Source organism: Scyliorhinus canicula, chromosome 5 (assembly GCF_902713615.1).
Source record: "Scyliorhinus canicula chromosome 5, sScyCan1.1, whole genome shotgun sequence".
NCBI lineage: Eukaryota > Metazoa > Chordata > Chondrichthyes > Carcharhiniformes > Scyliorhinidae > Scyliorhinus > Scyliorhinus canicula.
Window position 1 is genome coordinate 93,084,929 of NC_052150.1, and position 23,306 is coordinate 93,108,234.

At 46.4% G+C, this 23,306-nt stretch overlaps 2 protein-coding genes across 4 annotated transcripts in view; one reads left to right on the top strand and one right to left on the bottom strand.

The window, feature by feature from the left end:
- Nucleotides 1-17,560, bottom strand: part of rbm48 (RNA binding motif protein 48) — a 31,259-nt gene extending 13,699 nt beyond the window's left edge. The window contains exons 1-4 of one of the 2 annotated variants that reach the window (XM_038797378.1): nucleotides 16,843-17,035; nucleotides 12,448-12,638; nucleotides 11,205-11,350; nucleotides 563-1,164 (exon numbers count right to left, since the gene is read on the bottom strand). In XM_038797378.1, the coding sequence (XP_038653306.1) occupies nucleotides 563-1,164; nucleotides 11,205-11,350; nucleotides 12,448-12,638; nucleotides 16,843-16,863 (960 nt within the window). In that variant the 5' untranslated portion in view covers nucleotides 16,864-17,035. Of the gene's footprint in view, nucleotides 1-562; nucleotides 1,165-11,204; nucleotides 11,351-12,447; nucleotides 12,639-16,842; nucleotides 17,036-17,310 lie in introns of those variants that run through there. The other variant, XM_038797377.1, reaches the window with a different exon arrangement.
- Nucleotides 17,561-17,615: 55 nt separating this feature from the next.
- Nucleotides 17,616-23,306, top strand: part of pex1 (peroxisomal biogenesis factor 1) — a 98,134-nt gene continuing 92,443 nt past the window's right edge. For both annotated transcript variants that reach the window (XM_038797374.1, XM_038797375.1), the window contains exon 1: nucleotides 17,616-17,835. In XM_038797374.1, the coding sequence (XP_038653302.1) occupies nucleotides 17,728-17,835 (108 nt within the window). In that variant the 5' untranslated portion in view covers nucleotides 17,616-17,727. The remainder of the gene's footprint in view (nucleotides 17,836-23,306) is intronic.

Below are 23,306 nucleotides of genomic sequence, written 5' to 3' on the forward strand. Positions count from 1 at the left end.
AACTCTACTAGTTACATCTTCAAAGAATTCTAGTAGATTTGTCAAGCATGATTTTCCTTTTGTAAATCCATGCTGACTTTGTCTGATTACACCATTGCTTTCCAAATGCTGTGCTATGAAATCCTCCAGCAACTTCACTACTACCGCCGTTCGGCTTTCTGGTCTACAGAAACGTGCCAAATATGTACAAATGATGGTTAATAAGTATATGAATTAAAGTTAAAACTCAAATGAGGAAAGATAAAAGGCTTTTCCTGGTGATTGATTGTTTATGCTGATTAAGTCCATTTTACATTAAGGTATATTCTATTGAGATTTGCAGGAAATCAACATTGGCATCTGAAAATGGGTGCATTGGTAATGTCCCAGGAGATTCCAGGTCAGGAATTGCAGCGGTTCACCATCAGCTTCTGAAGGGCAACGAGGGATGGGTAATAAATGCTGACCTAACCAGCGCCGCCTACTTCACATAAATTATTATTTTTTTTTAAATTGTTCTGATCACATTTAACCACCTTATTCCTAATATCCTATCAGAGGCATAACATTATATAAAGCATACCTCTGTAAGTTTCTTTCTGATCAAAGTAGCAGAGACATTCAAGGAATTATCTCCCAGGTCCACCTTTGGTATTTCCGGAGGTTTTGGTCCTATTATCACTGCAGTGGTATCAGTATCCAATCCATCAAATATATTAATGTTCATTTGTTGATTTATTTTCTTCCTCTCATGCAGTTGAGTAGTCCTGGGAACAAATCTAGAGACACAAGTCCTAACATTAGGGGCCCAGCTTTCTGTTTTTGACATTGGAGAGTCCTTTGAATCATAAGATTTGCCCAAATGCTGGCTGTGAAAACAAGGTAGTTCCGATTCAAAACATGAGTTTTCTGTGTAAAGAGGGATGACTTTTGGTATTGTTTCATGTGAAGAAGATATTTGAGAATATTCTTGTCTGATCCTTGATGTTGATGAAGCCACTTGATTTTCTGGTAGTGGTGGAGGCAATAACATTGGGTAACCATACATGAAATCTGTATTCCACTCCTGCTGGTTGGTTTCCAAACTTCCACAATGCTCAGAGTTTTCCGAAAATGCTTCCCTTGTGACATTTGGGAATGTAACTGGTTTTCCAACTTTCTTTTCTGCCTTATACAGGTCTCTATCTAAAAGGACAAATTTGAAAAGTATGATAAATAAATGTTTGCAAGTTGGCTACTACAAATTTCCTCAGATATTTACACATGGATGCAACATGGATGACAAACACCACTGTGAAATGTAACATGTCATAACAAAAAATAGTACGGTAAAAATTGGCACTTCTGCATGCCAACATAAACAGACATAAACAGACACAACTAAAGGTTCACTATTCTCATTAGATTAAGGATTTTAAGGCTCAGCTGGTAGCAATCTTAAGAGTTCAAATGCTGATATTGAGCACAGAATCGAAACCGAAGCTGGAGTGCAATACTGGGGTGAGATGTTAAACTGAGGCCCCTCAGCCCTCTCAGGTGGATGTAAAATTCCTGTTGAATTCTTTTGAAAAGTAGCAGGGAGTTCCACCCAACACCCTGGCCAATATTTATCCTTCAACCATATAACTAAAATAGACTGATCATTCTCTCATTGCTCTTTGTGGGATCTCTGCAAATTGGCTACTGTGTTTCAAAAATTGCAACAGCATTTACAGTTAAGTAATTTATTGGTTGTAAAGCGCTTTGAGACATTTGAAGGTGATACATGAATGCAAGTTCTTCCATTTTCTTTCAGCTAATTTGATGCACTCTATTCGTTAATGTCATGGATTAAAATAGTATTACTCACAAACAGAATCATGGACTGATATAGCATAAAAAGTGGTTAGCACTACTGCCTCACAGTGCCAGGGACCTGGGCTCAATTCCGAACTTGGGTGACTTTTTTTTAAAATTTAGAGTACCCAATTCTTTTTTTTTCAATTAAGGGGCAATTTAGCATGGCCAATCCACCTAGCCTGCGCATCTTTGGGTTGTGGTGTTGAGACCCACACAAACATGGGGAGAATGTGCAAACTCCACATGGGCAGTGACCCAGAGCTGGGATCGAACCCAGGTCCTCAGTGCCGTTAAGCATAAGTGCTAACCACTGCGCTACCATGCCGCCCCTTTGGGTGACTTTGTGTAGACTTTGCACATTCTCCCAGTGTCTGTGTGGTTTTCCCCTGGGAGCTCTGGTTTCCTCCCACAATCCAAAGATGTGCAGGTTAGGTGCATTGGCTATGCTAAATGGTCCCTTAGTGTCCAAAGCTTAGATAGGATTACAGGTATAGGGCGCGGGCCTAGGTAGGTTATCCTTTTGGAGGGCCGGTGCAGACTCAATGGGCTGAAATGCGTCCTTATGCACTGTCGGGATTCTATGGAGACAGCCATTTAGTCGATCACAAAAGAAGTACGCAACAAGTCCTACTGAAAATTGCTGACTGAGTGTCCTGTTCAAGTATTTATCCTTTTCTCTTTAGAAGTTCATAATTAATTTACTTCCACGACCTTTCAGGCACTGCATTTCAGACAACAACTTGCATTATTTTTTTCCCTTCATGTCACCTCTAGTATTAAGGCCAATTGTCCTAAATATATTTACTCTGGTTACCAAGCTTCCTGCCACTGGAAACAGTTCGTCTTTATTTACCTATCAAAACCCTTCATGATTTCGCACATTACCAAATCTCCTTAAACTTCTCTGCTCCAAGGAGAAAAATGCAGTTGCTCCCGTAATTGCCTTTCATCCTAAGTATCATTCTAATAAATCCCCATTGCATCTCAAGGAATTCTTGACACTTACCAAGTGCCCAGAATTGGCCCCAAACTCCCAGCTATGGTCTAATTGGTATTCTATAAAGATTTAGCCACACTTTCCTGCTTTTGTACTTTGTGATTCAAGAATTTAGTATGCTTGCGGATGTCCCGGAGGAGGGGCTTTTGAGGAAGCGTCGCAGTCTCCAAGCGGAGTTTGATATACTGACCACCCGGAAGGCGGAGGCGCAGTGGAGGAGGGCGCAGGGGGCGATATATGAGTATGGGAGAAGGCAAGTCGGATGCTGGCCCACCAGCTCCGGAAGCGGGAGGCAGCGAGAGAGATAGGGGGAGTCACAGATGCAGGAGGGAACTTGGTGCGGAGTGGCAGGGACATTAATGGGGTGTTCAGATCCTTTTACGAGGGGCTGTACCGGGCGGTGCCCCCTAGGGAGGTGGGCAGGATGGACCGCTTTCTGGATAAGCTGGAGTTCCCAAGAGTAGAGGATGAGCGGGTGGAGGGTCTGGGGGCCCCAATCGAGTTGGAGGAACTGATGGAGGCGCTGGGGAGCATGCAGACAGGGAAAGCACCGGGACCTGACAGGTTCCCGGTGGAGTTTTATAAGAAGTTTTCAGATCTGCTGGGCCCGCTGCTTGTGAGGACCCTGAATGAGGCGAGGGAAGGGGGGGCTCTGCCCCCGACGATGTCTAGAGCAATAATCTCATTGATCCTGAAGCGGGATAAGGACCCCCTCCAGTGTGGGTCTTACAGGCCGATTTCGCTCCTCAACGTGGATGCAAAGTTGTTGGCTAAGGTACTGTCCAGGAGGGTGGAAGATGTGGTCCCGATGGTTATCCATGAGGGACAAACGGGGTTTGTGAAGGGGTGGCAGCTGAATGTCAATGTACGGCGGCTTCTCAATGTTATGATGATGGCGCCGGCGGCTGGGGAGGCGGAAATAGTAGCATCTATGGATGCGGAGAAAGCTTTTGACAGGGTGGAGCGGAGCTACCTGTGGGAAGTGCTGAGGAGGTTTGGTTTGGTGAGGGATTAATCAGCTGGGTGAGGTTGCTGTATAGCTCCCCGGTAGCGAGTGTGGTGACGAATGGGAGGAGGTCAGCGGACTTTCGGCTTTCCCGGGGGACAAGGCAGGGGTGCCCCTGGTCTCCCCTGCTCTTCGCGTTAGCGATTGAGCCCTTGGCCATGGCGCTGAGGGATTCGAAGAACTGGAGGGGGATGTGCGGGGGGGGGGGGGGGGGGGGGGGAAGAGGAGCACCGGTTGTCGCTGTACGCAGATGATTTACTGTTGTACATCGCGGATCCGGCGGGGTGGATGCCAGAGGTGTTGAAGATACTTGGGGAGTTTGGGGATTTTTCGGGCTACAAGCTCAATGTGGGGAAGAGTGAGCTGTTTGTGCTGCACCTGGGGGACCAGGAGAAGGAGATAGGAGAGCTCCCGTTGAAGAGGGCGGAGAGGAGCTTTAGATATCTTGGGGTCCAGATAGCTAGGAGCTGGGGGGCCCCTACATAGGCTAAACTTTTCGAGGCTGGTGGAACAGATGGAGGAGGAGTTCAGGAGGTGGGACGCGCTGCCACTCTCTTTGGCGGGTAGGGTCCAGCCAGTTAAGATGACGGTGCTGCCGAGGTTTTTGTTTCTTTTCCAGTGCCTCCCCATATTGATTCCGAAGGCTTTTTTAAAGAGGATTAATAAGAGTATTCTGGGGTTCGTGTGGGCGCGAAAGACCCCGAGAGTGAGGAGGGTATTCCTGGAGCGAGGCAGGGAGGTAGGTGGTTTGGCGTTGCCCAACCCGTGTGGGGTACTACTGGGCTGTGAATGTGGCAATGATTCGTAGGTGGGTGATGGAGGGGGAGGGTGCCCCATGGAAGAGGTTGGAGGTGGCGTCCTGTGTGGGCACGAGTTTGGAGGCACTGGTGACGGCCCCGCTCCCACTCCCCCCAGCAAGGTATTCTACGAGTCCAGTAGTGGTGGCTTCCCTCAAAATTTGGGGGCAGTGGAGGCGGCATAGTGGGGACGTGAAGGCCTCAGTTTGGACCCCAATACATGGCAATCACCGGTTTGCACCAGGGAGAATGGATGGTGGGTTTTTGAGTTGGCATAGGGCAGACATCAGGCGGATGGGGGACCTTTTCCTCGATGGGAAGTTTCCCCCTGGGAATGCTTTTAGGTATATGCAGATTAGGGCGTTTGTCAAGCAGCAGGTGGCAGAGCTCCCGCGGCTGCCGGATAGGGTGCTCTTGGGGACGTGGGTCGGTGAGGGTAGGATCTCGGCAATTTATCAGATGATGCAGGAAGAGGAGGAGGCCTCGGTGGGAGAGCTGAAAGCGAAGTGGGAGGAGGAGCTAGGGGAAGAGATCGACGATGGGACGTGGGCGGATGCCCTGGGGAGGGTGAACTCGTCCTCTTCTTGCGCACGGCTCAGCTTAATTCAGCTGAAGGTGCTGCATAGGGCGCACATGACTGGGGCCAGGATGAGCCTCTTCTTTGGGGGAGGACAGGTGTGGGAGGTGTTCGGGAGGCCCAGAGAACCACACCCACATGTTCTGGGCATGTCGGGCGTTGACGGGGTTTTGGAAGGGGGTGGCTGGGACATTGTCCAAGGTGGTCGGGTCCAGGGTGGAACCGGGCTGGGGGATCGCGATCTTTGGGGTAGCATCGGAGCCAGGAGTGCAGGAGGCGAGAGAGGCCGGTACCCTGGTCTTTGCGTCTCTAGTAGCCCGGCGTAGGATTCTCTTACAGTGGAGGGACGCGAAGCCCCGAGCTCAGAATCAATGACATGGCCGGGTTCATTAGGCTGGAGAAGGTTACGTTTGCCCTGAGGGGGTCGGTACAAGGGTTCTTCCGGCGGTGGCAGCCCTTTCTCGATTTCCTGGCGGAGGGTTAGAGGGTGGACAATCTCAGCAGCAACCCGGGGGGGGGGGGGGGGGGTTCGGGGTTTTGTTTTTGCGATGGTGTGTTTGCTATTTTCTTCTTTTTTGTATTGTTATTAAGTTATTAATTGATTGCTTTGCACTGGGGGGATTTCTCTTTCTGTTTATTTCTACACCTTGTTCACTTTATTGTTGGGAGAAAATTTGTTGAAAAATTTGAATAAAAATTATTTAAAAAAAAAAAGAATTTAGTGTGCTTTTAAAAAAAAGTCTTTTCAACTTGTCCTCCCACCTTAAAAAACTTGCACTCATGTAGCCCACGTCTCTCTGCTCTTGAACCGCCTTTAAAATTGTATCATTTAGTTCAATGCCTCCCCTCATTCTTCCATTAAACTTCATCTGCTGTGTGACTGCCCGTGTGTCATCTTACTATCCTACTCACTGGTTTACATTTCCAACAATGCTGGTTATAGTTGACAAATTTTATCTCACATTTTACGAAATATTAAAAATAACTTCAAGATTCCAATTTAATCCAAAGCAAATGAGCTAATTATACTAAACACTAAAATACATTTATTGCCTGTTGCTGAAAAAAGGACTTTCATAGCTTTTCTCTTTGCACTCATCATAACACTTCACAAGAATGCCAATAGTAAAGGGAACGACAATTAAACTGCTTGAGAAGACGGTGCAGATTGATTGGCAAGTTGACTCCAATTAGTAGAGGCATAGTCATGGTAAACACATCAGAGGACAGCCAAACGTTTGTTCAAATTCACACCAGGCAGGTTGACTCTATGATTGGTTCATGCCATGGCAATATTTTGGCCAGCTGTCTCCTAAATTTTTGTTTAAATGAAAAAGGCACAATGCGCGAACATGCTTCTTCTGTTTGCAAAGGTATGGGCTGTGTGTGTAAATATATGTAGCTTCCTGCATGCTTAAGTGAGCCACACTGTGCGCCTGACTGATAATATTGGGTTGTCAGTGTAATTATTAGCACTACAGGATTGTTTAGCACGATTGTCCATTCGTAAATCATGTCTACTGTTAGACGGTCTCTGTTTCTGAACCTAAGTGTTGACACCATCGCAGAATTTGTGGCTGTGCAGAGGGCTCTGGATGTGCTCGGCGGACTAGAGGACAGGGAGGTCGCCGAGGTAGAGTTTGGCCAAGGGCAAGGAAGTGAGACCCCGCTTAGTTGTGACTCGTGTGTCAACACCCCCGACCCCTCCGTGGTCTAATCATGCGTCTTGTCTGGTGTGATAGGGCCGTTCCATCTGGCGTCCCCCACGCCCAGCCGGTGCCACAGCGAGAGTCCCCCATAATCCGAGCAGCAATGAGAGCAGCTCAGACACTAGCCCTTCTCTTGAGACAGAAGAGATCCTGGAGCTCGAGTCAAGAACAAAGAAAATTACAGCACAGGAACAGGCCCTTCGGCCCTCCCAGCCTGTGCTGATCCACATCCTTTATCTAAACCTGTCGCCTATTTTCCAAGGATCTACTTCCTCTGTTCCCCGCCCGTTCATATATCTGTCTAGATGCATCTTAAATGATGCTATCGTGCCCGCCTCTACCACCTCCACTGGCAAAGCGTTCCAGGCACCCACCACCCTCTGCGTAAAAACACTTTCCAGGCACATCTCCCTTAAACTTTCCCCCTCTCACCTTGAAATCGTGACCCCTTGTAATTGACACCCCCACTCTTCGAAAAACCTTGTTGCTATCCACCCTGCCCATACCTCTCATAATTTTGTAGACCTCAATCAGGTCCCCCCCTCAACCTCCGTCTTTCCAACGAAAACAATCCTAAATCTACTCAACCTTTCTTCATAGCTAGCAGCCTCCATACCAGGCAACATCCTGGGTGAACCTCCTCTGCACCCTCTCTAAAGCATCCACATCCTTCTGGTAATGTGGTGACCAGAACTGCACGCAGCATTCCAAATGTGGCCTAACCAAAGATCTATACAACTGTAACAAGTCCTGCCGACTCTTGTACTCAATACCCAGTCCGGTGAAGGCACGCATGCTGCATGCCTTCTTGACCACTCTATCAACCTGCGTTGCCACCTTCAGGGTACAATGGACCTGAACTCCAGATCTCTCTGTACATCAATTTTCCCCAGGACTCTTCCATTGACCATATAGTCCGCTGTTGAATTAGCTCTTCCAAAATGCATCACCTCGCATTTTTCTGGATTGAACTCCATCTGCCATTTCTCTGCCCAACTCTCCAATCTATCTATCTATATTTTGCTGTAGTCAAATAGTTGGAGGATGACAGTGATTTTCCGACACAGCTGTCTCTAACAATCTCCCAGAGACACTCAACTCAGTTGGATACTCTAGTGAGGAGGCTCCTGGGACACTATCTGGTGCTCACCACACAACTGATCCGGTGCAGCAGGTGGAGGTAGGAACTCCTGAGGGGGTGGACGACGGGCCGACCCCAGGGACTTGCTGCCGTCCAGACAGGTTTCTGGAACAGACAGTCCAAATCCATCGTGGAGATGTAGTCACAGAGCCAGGGACTACATGAGGATTCTTGGCGAGCATCCAGTACCTGCAGGTGCAGTTGGAGCAGCCCAACCACGTGCAGGAGCAGGAGATGGTGTCAACAATGCGTGCCACCCAGGCCAACAACACACGGGTAGTGTCCGTGGTGGAGCCATTGGGGACGACGGTTTCAGCTATGGATCAGCACGCCCAAGGCCTGGGACATTCTGTGCAGCGCTGGCCGAGGCCCAGGGCAGGGTTGCCGTCTCACAGGCAACCATGTGCCAGAGCCACCTGGACATAACAGCGACGCTCCTGAACATGGCCCAGTCACAGCAGACCATGGCTGGGAGGGTTGGCAGCATTGCCCAGGCGCTGGCCGACATGGCACAGGGAGTTGGCCCAGTCCCTGGCTGATGTGACACAGGCCCAGAAGGTGGTGGCACAGTCAGTGGATGATGTGGCGCAGTCCCAGACGGAGATGGTCCACTCTATGTGCTCCATGGCTGTGAATGTTTGGACCCTGGTCAAGACAGCAAAGGGTCTCTACGACTGGCAGCGCCAGGGGATAGCTCCACTTGCACCCCCGTCCCATGGAGTAGCCAGGTGACCATCGTGCACCCCAAGGGAGGAGGACGTGATGTGGCCCTTGCCGGTGACTGCCGCAGGGCAAGTACCAGAACACTGCAGCACCGTGGACTCCCCCTTGTGTCCCTGGTGGGCAGCAGGCAGCACCACGCCACCTGGGACACCCGTGCAGCAGCTAGGCCCATGGCACAGAAGACGCCCGAAACAGGGCCCAAGTCACAGGGCAGGAATTACAGAAGGCCACCTCCACTCCTGCTGTACCATCTGTGGAACCACCTAGACGTAGCGTTAGGGCCCGTATGACCAGAGAGTTAGACACCAGTTAAGTTGGCACGCGTGCAGGGCACAGTTTAGTTATCGGGCTAGGGCATAGGAATTTAGGGATAGACTATTTTCCAAATGGGGAAATGCTCAGGAAATCAGGAGCACAAAAGGACTTGGGAATCCTTGTTCATGATTCTCTTGAGGTTTTAGGTGCAGGTTCAGTCGGCAGTTAGGAAGGCAAATGCAATGTTAGCATTCATAGCGAGAGGGCTAGAATACTAAGACCAGGGATGTCTTTATGAGGCTGTACAAGGCTGTGGTCAGACCCCATTTGGAATATTGTGAGCAGTTTGGGCCCCGTATCCAAGGAAGGATGTGCTGGCCTTGGAAAGGGACCAGAGGAGGTTCGCAAGAATGATCCTTGGAATAAAGGGGAGGAATTTCTTCAGCCAGAGGGTGGTGAATCTGTGGAAAACTTTGCCGCAGAAGGCTGTAGAAGCCAAATCACTGAGTGTCTTTAAGACAGATGGATAGGTTCTAGATTAATAAAGTGATCAGGGGTTATGGGGAGAAGGCAGGAGAATGGGGATGAGAAAAACATCAGCCATGATTGAATGGCAGTGCAGACTCGATGGGCCGAGTGACCTAATTCTGCTCCTGTGTCTTATGGTACAAATCTAAGATGAAAGCTTCAACAACATGTCTTTTAGAACATAGAACAGTACAGCACAGAACAGGCCCTTCGGCCCTCGATGTTGTGCCGAGCCATGATCACCCTACTCAAACCCACGTATCCACCCTATACACGTAACCCAATAACCCCCCCCTTAACCGTACTTTATTAAGACACTACGGGCAATTTAGCATGGCCAATCCACCTAACCCGCACATCTTTGGACTATGGGAGGAAACCGGAGCACCCGGAGGAAACCCACGCACACACGGGGAGGACGTGCAGACTCCGCACAGACAGTAACCCAGCCGGGAATCGAACCTGGGACCCTGGAGCTGTGAAGCATTTATGCTAACCACCATGCTACCATGCTGCCCAATATTTTTTCAGCAATACGGTCCACAACGCGATAGATGCTACATGTTGATTGATGTGCTCTGAATTTAAGAGTAGGAAAGTAGCTGTAAGTTTTGAAAGAACAAATTAATGTTTTATTTCAGATACCATTATGCAAAAGAAGCTAGCATAAATGACCAAGAAATTCTTGTAAGACAAGGCAACAGGGGGCGGCATAATGGTTAGCACTGCTGCCTCAAAGCGGCAAAGACCCGGGTTCGATCCCGGCGCCAGGTCACTGTCATGTGGAGTTTGCTCCCCAACGTGTCTGCGTTGGTCTCACCCCCACAACCCAAAGATGTGCAGGGTAGGTGGATTGGCCATGCTAAATTGGCCCTTAATTGGAAAAAAAGAATTGGGTACTCTAAATTTATATTTAAAAAGATGAGGCAACAAACATTAATGTAAAATGCTTGTGTAGCCTTTTAAAAAAAAACTTTCTTAAAAGTTTTATATTCTAAACTGAAGTATTCCCTTGATTCAGTGCTTTGCATTGTAATTGTTTATATATAGGTCTTGAGCCACTATATTGACCCACTAAGATCAACATTTTGAACAGCGCTGGAGTACAAGCTTCCCAGTTGTTTAGCTATTGGATGGAGCCATAGAGATTAGGTCAATTTCAGTTTCACCTCTTTGCCTTGTCAGCTGGAGAAGTGAAAGGGACACTTAAAACCTGTTGCATTACTCTTGATAAGTCAGAAAATGTATTAGATCAAAAAAACAGTGATGCTAGGATGCTCTTTAAATGGCACAATTGCAACAAGTGCTGTGAAAAGAAACATTGAATTCAATTGCAGGTTACTTGCTGTTGCTGAAAGAAGTTTGTAGATCAATAACTGGTCCTTTGGGGAGTCTTTGCACATATGACTCTTTCAAGTATTCAGAATTCATAGATACAACAACTTATTTTTTTGCACTGAAACACCTAAAATTGTAATCGGACTGTTTGAAGCATGCAAACTTTAATGCTTTGCTATGGAAACATGAATGAGTTCTTTCTAAATTGAAAAGAATAACTGCATTTTCATGTTAAGAATAAATAAACTACTTTTTGGGTTTGTTGTAAAATGGCAAAAGAAGTTATAAAAATGAGAAAAAATTCTGTGTACAAACCTTTGTTACTTGTTACTCTCATTATGTATCTTCTCCTCTCCTTTAATTTTTCTCTGGTATCCTCTACTGTTTCAAACTCTGGAGCATAACACACGTGAAGCAAACTACCAAAGAAACTTCGCTCATCCTGTTTGCGTTTTGCTATTCTGAGAAATGGTTGAAACATACAGTTAAATACCATTGTTAGGTACTGGAGTTTACTTTTATATAACAGAACTTTGTTTATAGAAAATAATGACATTAAATTGTGTTTTCAGGAAAACATACAAACAGTGACATATCTCTATACCTCCCTCCAGGTTATGCTGCAGTAACATTTTTACAAAAACATTCTTAAACAGCCTCAAACTAAAAATGCCGAATGATAAGAAGTCTAATACAAGTCATAATACAGCAACCCACTTGTACAATTCTCACCTTTTTAGAAGATTCCCAGTGAAACTAAAGATATGGTTAAAATGACCAGATTTGAAATCTTGTACGTTAATTGTACCAAGTAGCAACTCTAAATTATTTTTCAATGGATGTTGGTTGTACCTGACAGATGCTGCATTCATCATAATGAAAACTAACCATATTTCTTTCAAAATTATGTAAAAGTCATACATACAACTACAGATTGTATAACCTTTACTTGCATGATTTTCAAGTACACATAAAATTTTAGACTACACCCAAAATTGACTGCAGACTAAGGTTGCACACCACCCAGTGCTCAATTTACTGCCTTGAATGAAAAAGCATAATGTATAGTATTCTTAAAATACTTCACTTAGAACATAGAACAGTACAGCACAGAACAGGCCCTTCGGCCCTCGATGTTGTGCCGAGCAATGATCACCCTACTCAAACCCACGTATCCACCCTATACCCGTAACCCAACAACCCCCCCTTAACATTACTTTTTAGGACACTACGGGCAATTTAGCATGGCCAATCCACCTAACCCGCACATCTTTGGACTGTGGGAGGAAACCGGAGCACCCGGAGTAAACCCACGCACACACGGGGAGGACGTGCAGACTCCGCACAGACAGTGACCCGGCCGGGAATCGAACCTGGGACCCTGGAGCTGTGAAGCACTTCTTCATGATTCAGACACAAAAGTAAAAAAAAAATTGTTACTTTGGCTCATCCCTTAAGAAAGTAAGCAAGAATACAAAAACACTTCAGTGCTGTTAAGGTACAAAAGAAAAACATGCTTAATCGTTTTCATGCTGAGAAAGTTATCCCAGTTCATTACCTTGCACTCTGTAATCTTTGGTATTTAATATGATAAACTTCGGTGAATTCCTCGGCCGGGTACTCATGCAACACAGAATACTCTTCAATGGTTCCATATAAAGCAAAAAGCTCAATCAGCTCCTTCATGACTCCCACAGCTGGCACTCCTTGTACTAGCAGATGTCTCGATTCCAGATTTATCGTGTACACCTAGATCATTGTTAAACATTATTATTGGGAGGAAAACATAAAGCTGATCACCTAATAATTGTTAATGCTATTGCATTGTTTTAGAGTGATAATGTAGTCAGGCAACAAAACAGAAGTCAGCATTATTTACACTTACTGGTTTTTTTCTTTAACATCTGATAAATAATGTATAACATAATTGTATTTAATCAGTATGCTTATACTCTGTGAAACAATATCACACTGCAAATAAATTACATTTTAATTTTAACCATTGAATTAACTTTGTTTTACAATACTAAGAGTGCTCCAATTAGAGACTATTGGAATGAAGCACAACCAAGAATTAAACTAAAGAAGAAAAGAAAATAATTTGTAAAGTATTTTTCACAACATTAGGGCATCTCCAAGTGGTTCACCGTTAGGAAAATACTTATGAAATGGAATTGTGTGCTGTAGGGCACCAAATTTGTACACAGCAAAATCCCACAAGCAGTACCTTGATAATCTTGGTTCGGCTGAGAATTCCATTGCTCTCCTTCAAATACTGCCATTATATCTTTTACAACTATCAGAGAGCAGGCTTGGCTTAAAGTTTCACCTGAAAGACAGCCAGCCGGATTCTCCATTCCTGAGACTAAGTGTTGACGCCGGGCAGGATGTGGGCAGCAAAACTGGCTCCGCACCTGGACCGATTCAGCAACAGTTGAGGGGCTCGGACTAGCGCCACATGGAAAACGAACGCTTCCATTGGAAAACAGTGTCAGATTTGTTGGGGTCAGGACTGACACTTGAGAGGCTGACAAGCTGCAACCATACATTAACACTTCACTCCCCACACACACTCCTCACAGCCAACAAGATGGCACTGGAGCGCGCCTATCTTGTTGAAGGGTCGGCTGGAGCCAGAGGACACTGGGGGAGGCGACGACGACACTCATACGACCCATGGCACTAAGTTCACAGTGGGCAGTCACCAACATGCGCAGCTGCATGGCTGCCTTCCAGTCTGCGGCAATGGTGTTTCGTACCTGTCCACCCTGTCCCCAAAGCCCACCTCCTGGCCACCCCCCGCTACTCTCCCTGATCCTGGCAGAAGCCCCCCACCCCAGCCATCAGCACATCTGTGAGCACACTATGGCGATGTTGAACACTTTCTGTACCACCAACCCCCCCCCCCCCCCCCCCCCCCCATCAGCAATGACAAAACCTATTTCACAATTTTTAAAAGCACAAGTGAACCTTGCCGGCGGGAATTCACCCGGTGTAGGTGGAGAATACCGGGACAGGCCCACTAACGATATGCAAGCGGCATTTACTGTTCATGCGGAATGGAGCGCATTGACGCCACTGTAGAGGCACCAGAGAATTGCGATTTGGCGTGAACCTGGCACCCGCCACAATCTTTCTCGATTTTGGCGTCGGCCGGTGGAGAATCCCGCCTAGCACCTCTGACATCAGCCCTTTTACACTTGCACTTGAGTGTCAGCTTTGGTTAGGACTTTGGTTGTACTTCATAATAGTGAGGCTGTCAGCAGCTACTGTTATCAGAGGGGAAAACTCAAGCACTGCTGCCTCACAGCGCCGAGGTCCCAGGTTCGATCCATCTCTGGGTCACTGTCGGTGTGGGGTTTGCACATTCTCCCCGTCTTTGCATGGGTTTCGCCCCCACAACCCAAAGATGCGCAGAGTAGGTGAATTGGCCACATTAAATTACCCCTTAAATGGAGAAAATGAATTGGGTACACTTGATTTTTTTCAAAAATCAGAGGGGAAAACTGGAAGCAGCTTCTGACACTGGAGGAGGATAGTATGGTCAACTGGGTGAAATACTTCTGTCACAGTCACATAGGACGCCGTTTGTGATTCCATAAAAGCCATTTTTGGCATGGTCTCATTGGAGGGATTCAAACATGAAGCAACAGGAAAGAGGAGCACAGATTTGGGCAGCAACAGCACTCCAATGACTTGTGAAAGAAAGATTAACGGTGGCCTTGCTGCGTGCACGGACAGGGATGCCACAGTTCTTCTTTTGAGTAAAGGGGTGATGATGGTCAATTCAAAGAAAGAGTAATAGTATCCAAGGAAGGAGAACTTTAATTATGTCAACTCAGAGCAACACGGTCGCACAGTGGTTAGCAGTTGCTTCACAGCTCCAGAGTCCTAGGTTTGATTCCCAGATTGGGTCACTGTCTGTGTGGAGTCCGCACGTTCTCCCCGTGTCTGCGTGGGTTTCCTCCGGCTGCTCCGGTTTCTCCCACAGTCCAAAGATGTACGGGTTAGATGGATTGGCCATGCTAAATTGCCCTTAGTGTCCAAAAAGGTTCAGTGGGGTTACGGGGATAGGGTGGAGGTGTGGGGTTGGGTAGAGTGTGTGGTGAATGTGATTCACACTATATATGGTTGCCAATATCACTCCATGTATATATGTTCATTATCTACCCGTTGTAAGATCAATGCTGTATATAGTTGCCAATATAACTCCGTGTATATATGTTCACTATCCACCATTGTAAGTGCAGTTGCACTATCCGACCACCAGGGGGAGTAGCTCTGGGAGTACGTGAGAGTTTATACTGGGCTCCTCCCTTGGCTCCGCCCAGGACTCCTCCCCCTGGGACCAATGTATAAAGATCAGTGCCTTAGAGCCAGCCTGCCAGTTCATCTGAAGTTCAACGACGAAAAGGCTGGCTCTGTTGTAAGTGTATTAAAGCCCCTGTTCAGATCCAACTACACGTGTTCGCTGAATTGATGGTTCAATCAGGGCCGATGCAGACTCAATGGGCCGAATGGCCTCTTTCTGCACTGTAAATTCTATGATAATAGAAGAACCAATGAGGGAAGTTTAATGATCAGCAATTTGTTGGGGATAGGCTTGAGAAAGCAAGAAACAGGATTGAAGATCAAAGCGAGCTCAGTGAGGGTTGAAGAGTTTAAATGGAAGAAGAGATTATAGGGTATTGGAGCACAGGGGTGAAAGAGCATGATGAGATGGAGATTGAAATCAGTGAGGATAATAAAAGTTGCTGCTTGGTTCAAAGGCAAGACAGGAAAGCAGTTAAACTAACTTAGTCAAAAAACTGGCATAGTACTTGGTTGGCTGGTTAGTGAGCAAGATTTTAAATGATAGGCAAGATGCTCACAAGACAAAATATTGCCAGAAGAGTAGAACAGACCATGGTGTGATTCTATAATTTGGTGATACTACCATTGCAGTGGTACGGGCACGGGGAGCGGTGGTTACAGCCAGATATAAAGACTTCATCAACCCTTCAACCAGGTTTCCATTCAGGCCATGGTGTTGGTGCAATTATCCACAATGAGTTAATAGATGGTAAAGTGAATGGGCATTCCAAGGGAAGAGGGATGGTAGTAGCTGATCCACTGCCAGAGTCCAGAGGTCACCCCTGGGAGGGCGTTAAGACACCGAGGAGATCAGAAGAACATCTCCCAGCAGGTTTGCTAGGCAGGAAGGTCAGCGAGAGAGTAGATTAGGATAATTTGGGGTTGCTCCACGTAGAGTTGGTGACAAGTGCCCAATATCCTTTGGACGATTCCAAGAGACATGGAATCTGTAGGATTACCTCAAAAGGAGTTAAGCCTCAAGAAAGTAGGAAGTTTAAGGAATACTGAAGGTTTAGATTAGGGATATGGGAGCAAGAGTAGGCCATTTGGTCCCTCGAGCCTGCTCCACCATTCAACTTCTACCTCAACATCAATTTCCCACATCATCCCCAAATCCTACCTCAACACCAATTTCCCACACCATCCCCAAATCCCTTCATGTTTTTAATATCTAGAAATTTATTAATCACTGTCTTGAATAGTCAGCTGAGCCTCCACAACCCTTTGGGTAGGAATTCCAAAGGATCACCACCCTTTACATTATATTGCATCTGCAATGTCCACTTGCCAGTATAAATCCCCATGAAAGCCTTTTTGCATCCTCCTCACAATTCAGATGTCCACTTAATTTTGTGTCATCGGCAGATAGGCCTGTTTATGTAGGGATTATTTGGATGTAATTAGCTGGCAGTAAATGGTAGCGAGGAGACATCAGGAGGGAGTCAAAGGTCCTGGGACAGGGTAAAATTAAAGCAAATATATTCAGAAGTGTTTATACAGATAGTATCGCACACGATGTCAGTATTTCGAAGGGAAATTAACAAACAGAAGGTGTGGAGAATCAGTGACACGGCAGGGACAAAATGAGGTTGGAACTCACCATGAGATCCCAAAGCATCATTTTATTCTTCGGTGCATCCGAGCATCGCTGGCTCGGCAAACAGTCGTTGTCAGAAAAGACGGAGAAACAATTTCTTCTGGTGGGAAATCCAACACAAAGCAATTCCTCCAATTCAAATTTGGCCGTGAAACCCAAAAAACATTTGCCAACACAAAGTGGAGATCTTGCACAGGCTCAATCTCTTGAGGAGAAAGCGGTAAATAGCTTCAGAGGCGATTCAAGAAATCCCCCCCCAATACCCGCAACTTTCCACAAGATGTTGGGGGGGGGGGGGGGGGGGGGGGGGGGACAGCCATGTGGAAAGAACAATCCTAATACAAATTACATTGAATTTAATCAAGAGACAGAACAGTCTTCCCAAGCTGGTCTGCGCGGCCGTTACTGAAAACCAGGAGACAATCCCTCCCCGGTACTGTACCAAACACCACATACTCAGACAACACTTACTTTGACAGCCCTCAGCCGTCGACCCTCTCGGTACTTGGGCCGGGTGAAGCAGACTTTTCCTTGTTGATGGTGTTTCAACACCTCCGGGCCTTGAGCAGCCATCTTCAAAGCCAAGGGCAGGAAGGCACCGCAGTCCAACCCCGACCGCTCGACGGCACAGCCCTTTGGGAAAGCCCCGCCTTCCTCCCGCCAGCGCCAATTGGGAGACCCGCTCCCTCTCCTCGGGCAGTGATAGGCCGGCTGGCTTGTCGATCAAAGACTTGCAGGCCGCAGTCAGTTCGGGAGCCTGAAGTTGGCGGTTGCTCGAGTTCCAGAATGCGGGTTGAATTCGAATCTTTAGAATATTGCGGCTAACGGAACAAGCGGCGCGAGAGCCTGCTCGCGGGAGGGTTGTCCGGCACGGGGGAGCCGGGCGGAATGCTGGGAGCCGGGGCCGCCGTGTGTGTGCAGCTTAGATTCAGCAACGTCAAGAACTGCTTCCTGCACCTGACATCGCAGCGAGCGTCGCAGCTCCACCTGGAGGAGGTGATGGCCGCCGGCGACTTCTCTCTCCCCTGTTTTCATTTACCCCGAGTAGCCCTGAAAAAGCGATGATGATAATAATGGGCACATGTGTCGTGGCCGCTTCTGGGCCGTTTCAGTGGTCAGCTGAGCACATTGGTGTGGAGCTGGAGCCACATAAAGGCCAGATTGGGCCAGGACGGTAGATTTCTCTTGAAAAGTACATTAGTGAACAGGTCGGATAGTTGGCATTAGCCCAGATGTACCAGTCTCTGGTTTTGATGGGAGACTGGACATATGACCCAAGGGGTGCTAGGGGATCTCCCGATGTGCAAACGTCCGTGAGAATTGCAGGTGAAGTTTGAACTTCTGATGGGCAATTCCCAATTCTCCCTGGGACATCCAGTTAGAGTCCGAGACTTTGGACAATTCCAATTTACTAACCTGGATATTTACCCAGGACAATGTCAGACAGAAACATCCTCATTGGACTCCTGGGTAACTGTATAACTGCGACCCCATCCCAAATCACTCACACTGATCTCAACCCCATGCATACATGCCACCCTACCCATTCATTGATATTCACAATGGACAGTTAAACTTACCGCAACAACTGGTGCTGTAAAAACGATGTGCGGTTTGTCGTCTTGCATCCCAGTGCTGTGATGAAGACCATGGGACTGCATTTCTGAAGAAGCTGGGCAAGAATACCCGGTCAGATATGCAGAGGAGAGTTAAAAAATACAAATTGAATGACAATCTGACGATAATTACTGCTCCACAGAAGATTCGAGCAAACGATCCAACAGTTTCAATTTTTTTACTGTTCCCAGTTTCATAGATTACTTTTTTTATATAAGGCAGTATTTGGTGATTCCAGAACTGCTGAGGGAGCATTTTCCACCCAAGCGCAGTTGTAGTGCAACCATTGATGATATCAACCTTACTGTCACACCACATGCTATATTTTCTCCTTTTATCTATCCTCATTACATTTACTATGTTTAATAGTCAAACACAGTTTTTAGATAATGTTTGGAATCTCAATACGATCGGACTGAAAAGCAAGCAGCAGCTCAGATCCTGATCACAGGAACCCCAGCCTGGGAGACACTGACATTGGTGAGACTGCACCTCCAGTACGGTGTACAGTTTTGGTCTCCTTTTTTAAGATAGGATATACTTTGATTGGAACCAGTTCAGAGAAGGTTGACTAGGCTGATTCGGTGTTGTCTAATGAGGAAAGGCAGGCTGGGCCTCTAATCATTAAAGTTTAGATTGATGAGAGTTGATCTTATTGAAACATAAGATTCTGAGGCGCCTTGATGCTGGAGGGGATGTTTCCTCGAGTGAATTGTGAACAATCTTCATAGAGACTGATAACATTTAAAAAGAAATTCGAACTTCCAATTAATAGCTTAAAGATGTTTAGATTCCTTGTATATGACTAAACACTATTTTCTTTTTGAGCAGCTTCTCCTTCAAACTACAGGGAGGAACACTCTCCTTTTACACTTACCATCCATCGTATTCACTACAGAATTACAGTCCTTTTAGCAAAATTGCTGCTGCTTAAAATGGGTTCCGATATCCCCATTTTACCGAGTAGTAACTCGAATGACTGTCACCAGGTGCTTTCCTCAGTTTTTGGAGATGCCCTTAAATCTAGCGACCCAGTAAAGCCTGTTCTAACAATTTTTTCTTTTGGCCATGTCAGAATAAATATCATGGAATCCTTCCATGACTGCAGGATGCATCTATTTTGATTAGAGGCCATCTCCCTTCCGCATCTGACTGTGGTAACTCGCAAAGCCACGCAACCTTTCCTCTTTTCTGACCACACAGAACTGTTGCTGTCTGTGATTTTTATTGGATTGTTGGGAAGCCTGTAATTTACTCTCAAAATGGTTTCCCAATAGCAACATGCAATACGTTAACTTTGCATCCAGGTAGAAAAGCTAATTAACTATTCTTTATCCCTTTCACTTTAGAAGGAAATGGACAATCTACAACACAACTGTTTAGAACCTGATACCAACAACACCTTCCTGGGACTTTGAGACTCATTGTAAACTCAGACTGCTACCATTGTTTTCAAGTACAAATACTTACATGTCCTCAGTAAAGCAAATTAAGCCCTCCTTTGATCTCTAACACTCAGACCACCCAGGCTTACTGTCAGGCACAATTCAGAACAGGTCATATGACCCTCCTTCATTTATTTAAATTTAAATGTACAGTCCCAAATATGTGATAATCCTAAACCTCATAATTGTAACAGAATCTAGAAATAAGAGGCAGAGTTTAAAAATAAGGGGCCTCCAATTTAAGATGGAGTTGAGGAAGATCTGAGTTAGAACTTTGATTGGCAAAGATGTTAGAAGCCTATGGGGACAGGCAAGAAAATTGAGTAACGGCCACAATCAGATTAGCCACGATTTTATCAAATGGTAGAGCAGATTCGATAGGCCGACCATCCTACTCCTGTATCATGGTCTTATGATGAAATCATTCTAATTTCTCCCTCTTTATTTTTTAAAATCGTCCGTTTCTGGTTTCCAAAATTCTTCCAATCTTCAGGCCTACCACTCGACCTCACAGAATTGTACTGTATTTATTTCAATTATGTGCCATCCTTCTTCAGTTAGCCATAGCTTGTTCATCCTTTCATTGATTGGAACAGCAGGCTCTTATTTCTAGTGTAGAAAAAAAATCACTGCCATGGTGAGATTTGAGCTTGTGTCCTCTAGTTTTAATCCATGATTCTAATCCAGTGACATAATCATTACCGTATCCTCACTATGTTTTCAAGATCAGAGTGATGTAATGTGTCTAGAATCAAATTGGACCCCTTGCTCAGTGTTATGTTGTTTACATATTCAAAAATGGCAGCATAAGTACATTCTGTAACAAGTGTTTTCGACCAGCTGTAGGTAAATGTTTCATCACTTGGTTTTCTTCTGATATAGTATGACTCGAGTTGAATCGGAGCTGTATTGAAAAATTTACTTTTAAACTTTTGTTAAAAAAAATTACCTATCTGAATCTAGTTTGCATAATTGTGAACAAGTATTTGTGCATGCACAACTTTTCTGAATGCAGTTCATTTTCACTAGCTCTGAAATGCTAACCCCACATGATCACAGCAATGTAGTAAACTTTCTAATAGGATTATGAATATGTGTGGGTGTATTTTCAACTTTGTTGCTGTTACTTCATCATAAATATTTCATGTATCCTAGTTAATAATGATGGATTGCCTTAATGGAAGATGATTATTATACAATATAATCTCAGGAGTCTCCGGTACAGAGCAATCATTTATTCCAACTCGTTGGGAAAGTTCTACCTCGGAGTATGCCTCTGAAGTGATTTTCTGTCCAGTTAAGAAACAATAGATCATTTATACATTGAGAAGCACGTAGGCAGTACATTGCTTGAATTCAAAATTGTCTGTTTTAGATTTACATTAAACAAATATCTTTGATTGCAGAATTTCACTAGGCATTGTCTACTATCCTGGGCATTATCTGTCCGTCCTATCTCCCATAGGCTGCTCTTAGGAATTTATATTTTTTTAAAGATCTTTTTATTGGCATTTTCAAAATTATTTACAGTGCCATTCATTTTCATTTATTGTACAATAAGAAAACGCTTTTTCTTAGGTTGCTCTATTTACAGACTGTCACCGCCTGACTCGGCGTATAATCCTCCCTACCCCCCCTCTTCCTACCCCCCCACTGTCTACCTCCCTCTCCCTAACCCCTTCCACCCATCTCCCCTGATGCCTTCTTTGATCGCTCTGGGGGTGTGTTCCCCCTACTCCTCATCTCACTCCTTTCTTCCCTCCCCCCTTTTCTTCCCCCTGTCGGCTGCGACTGTGTCCATCTTGTGGAAGGGGGGTTGCCCCCTCCATCCCCATTGTTTTTTTTGTCCCTCTCAGGCTTTCTCTCTTGCCCCCTTCCACCCGGGTCCCAGATGCTCCTCCTTGTATTTCTCTTTTTCCTTATAAATGTTCTTTACTGGCTACTGCTGGCCGACAAATTGACCCCATGTGGTAAGGAAGCCTTCCGCTGACCCTCATATGGCGTATTTGATCTTCTCCAGGTGGAGGAATTTGATAGGTCAGCGAGCCAGTCTGCATCTGTGGGTGGTGCTGCCGATCGCCAGCCGAGCAGGATTCTCTGGCGTGCGATTAGGGAAGCCAAAGCTAGAGGGTCGGCCCTCTTCCCCATGTGCAGCTCTGGCTGCTCTGATATCATGAAGATTGCCACATTCGGGCATGGCTTCACCCGCTCCCCCACAACCTTGGACATTGCCTCGGAGAAGGCTGTCCAGAACCCAGCAAGTTTGGGACAAGCCCAAAACATGTGGGTGTGGTTGGCCGGGCCCCTCTGCCGCCGTTCACATTTGCCCTCCACCTCTGGAAAGAATCTGCTCATTCGAGTTCTGGTCAGGTGTGCTCTGTGCACTACTTTGAACTGCATGAGGCTGTGCCTTGCGCAGGAGGAGGTGGAGGTGGCCCTGCTCAGTACTTCACTCCAGAGTCCCCAACCCACTTCTGTTCCCAGTTCTTTTCCCCCCATTTCCATCTGGTCTCATCCAGGGGTGTTCGGGGTCTGTCCAGTAGCTGTCCGTATATTTTCCTGCAGAGTCCCCATTCTTTGCTGTCTGTGTTCATCAGGTCCTCTGATAGTGTGGTCACCGGGACCCATGGGTACCGTACACCCTCTTTGCGGAGGAAGTGTTTTATTTGTAGGTGTCTCATTTCCTGGCCTGTCGGTAGCTCCCATTCCTCAGGCTTCGTTAGTCTGTTTCCTATGTAGAAATCCCTAACTTGTCAGCATTTCCCCCGTCCTGTCTCCGTTTTTTAAAACTTGTGTCCAGCATGGCTGGCGGGAATCTGTGGTTACCGCAGATGGGAGCCATGGGGGACATCTTGGTCAGACTGAAGTGCTGTCTTAATTGGCCCCACGTTTTCAGTGTACGCTACCACTGGGCTGGATGTGTATTTTGCCGAGGGGGAAGGGAGTGCTGCTGTGGCTAGGGCACGGAGGGCTCCTCATCCCACACCCACTCCGAGTCGGGTTCATGCACTCATCCCCTCACTTTCTACTGTTGCCACCCAGTGGTAGTATTGCAAATTTGGCAGTGCCAGGCCTCTCTTAATTTTCTTCCTTTGCAGTGTTGGTGTGGGGACTCTTGGATTCTTGCCCCCCCCCCCCCCCCCGCCCCCCCACACAAATGCCATAATTAATTACGCTGTCTACGTTTTGGAAGAAGGCCTTGGGGATGGATCGGTATGGATCTAAACAAGAAGAGGAACCTCGGCAGCACGTTCATTTTGATCATCTGCGCTCTTCGCACCATGAGAGTGGGAGTGTGTCCCACCTCTGTAGGTCCTTTTTGACTTCCTCCACCAGGCTAGTCAGGTTCAACTTATGGATCAGTGTCCAGTCTTTAGCTATTTGGATTCTCGGGGATCAGAATCT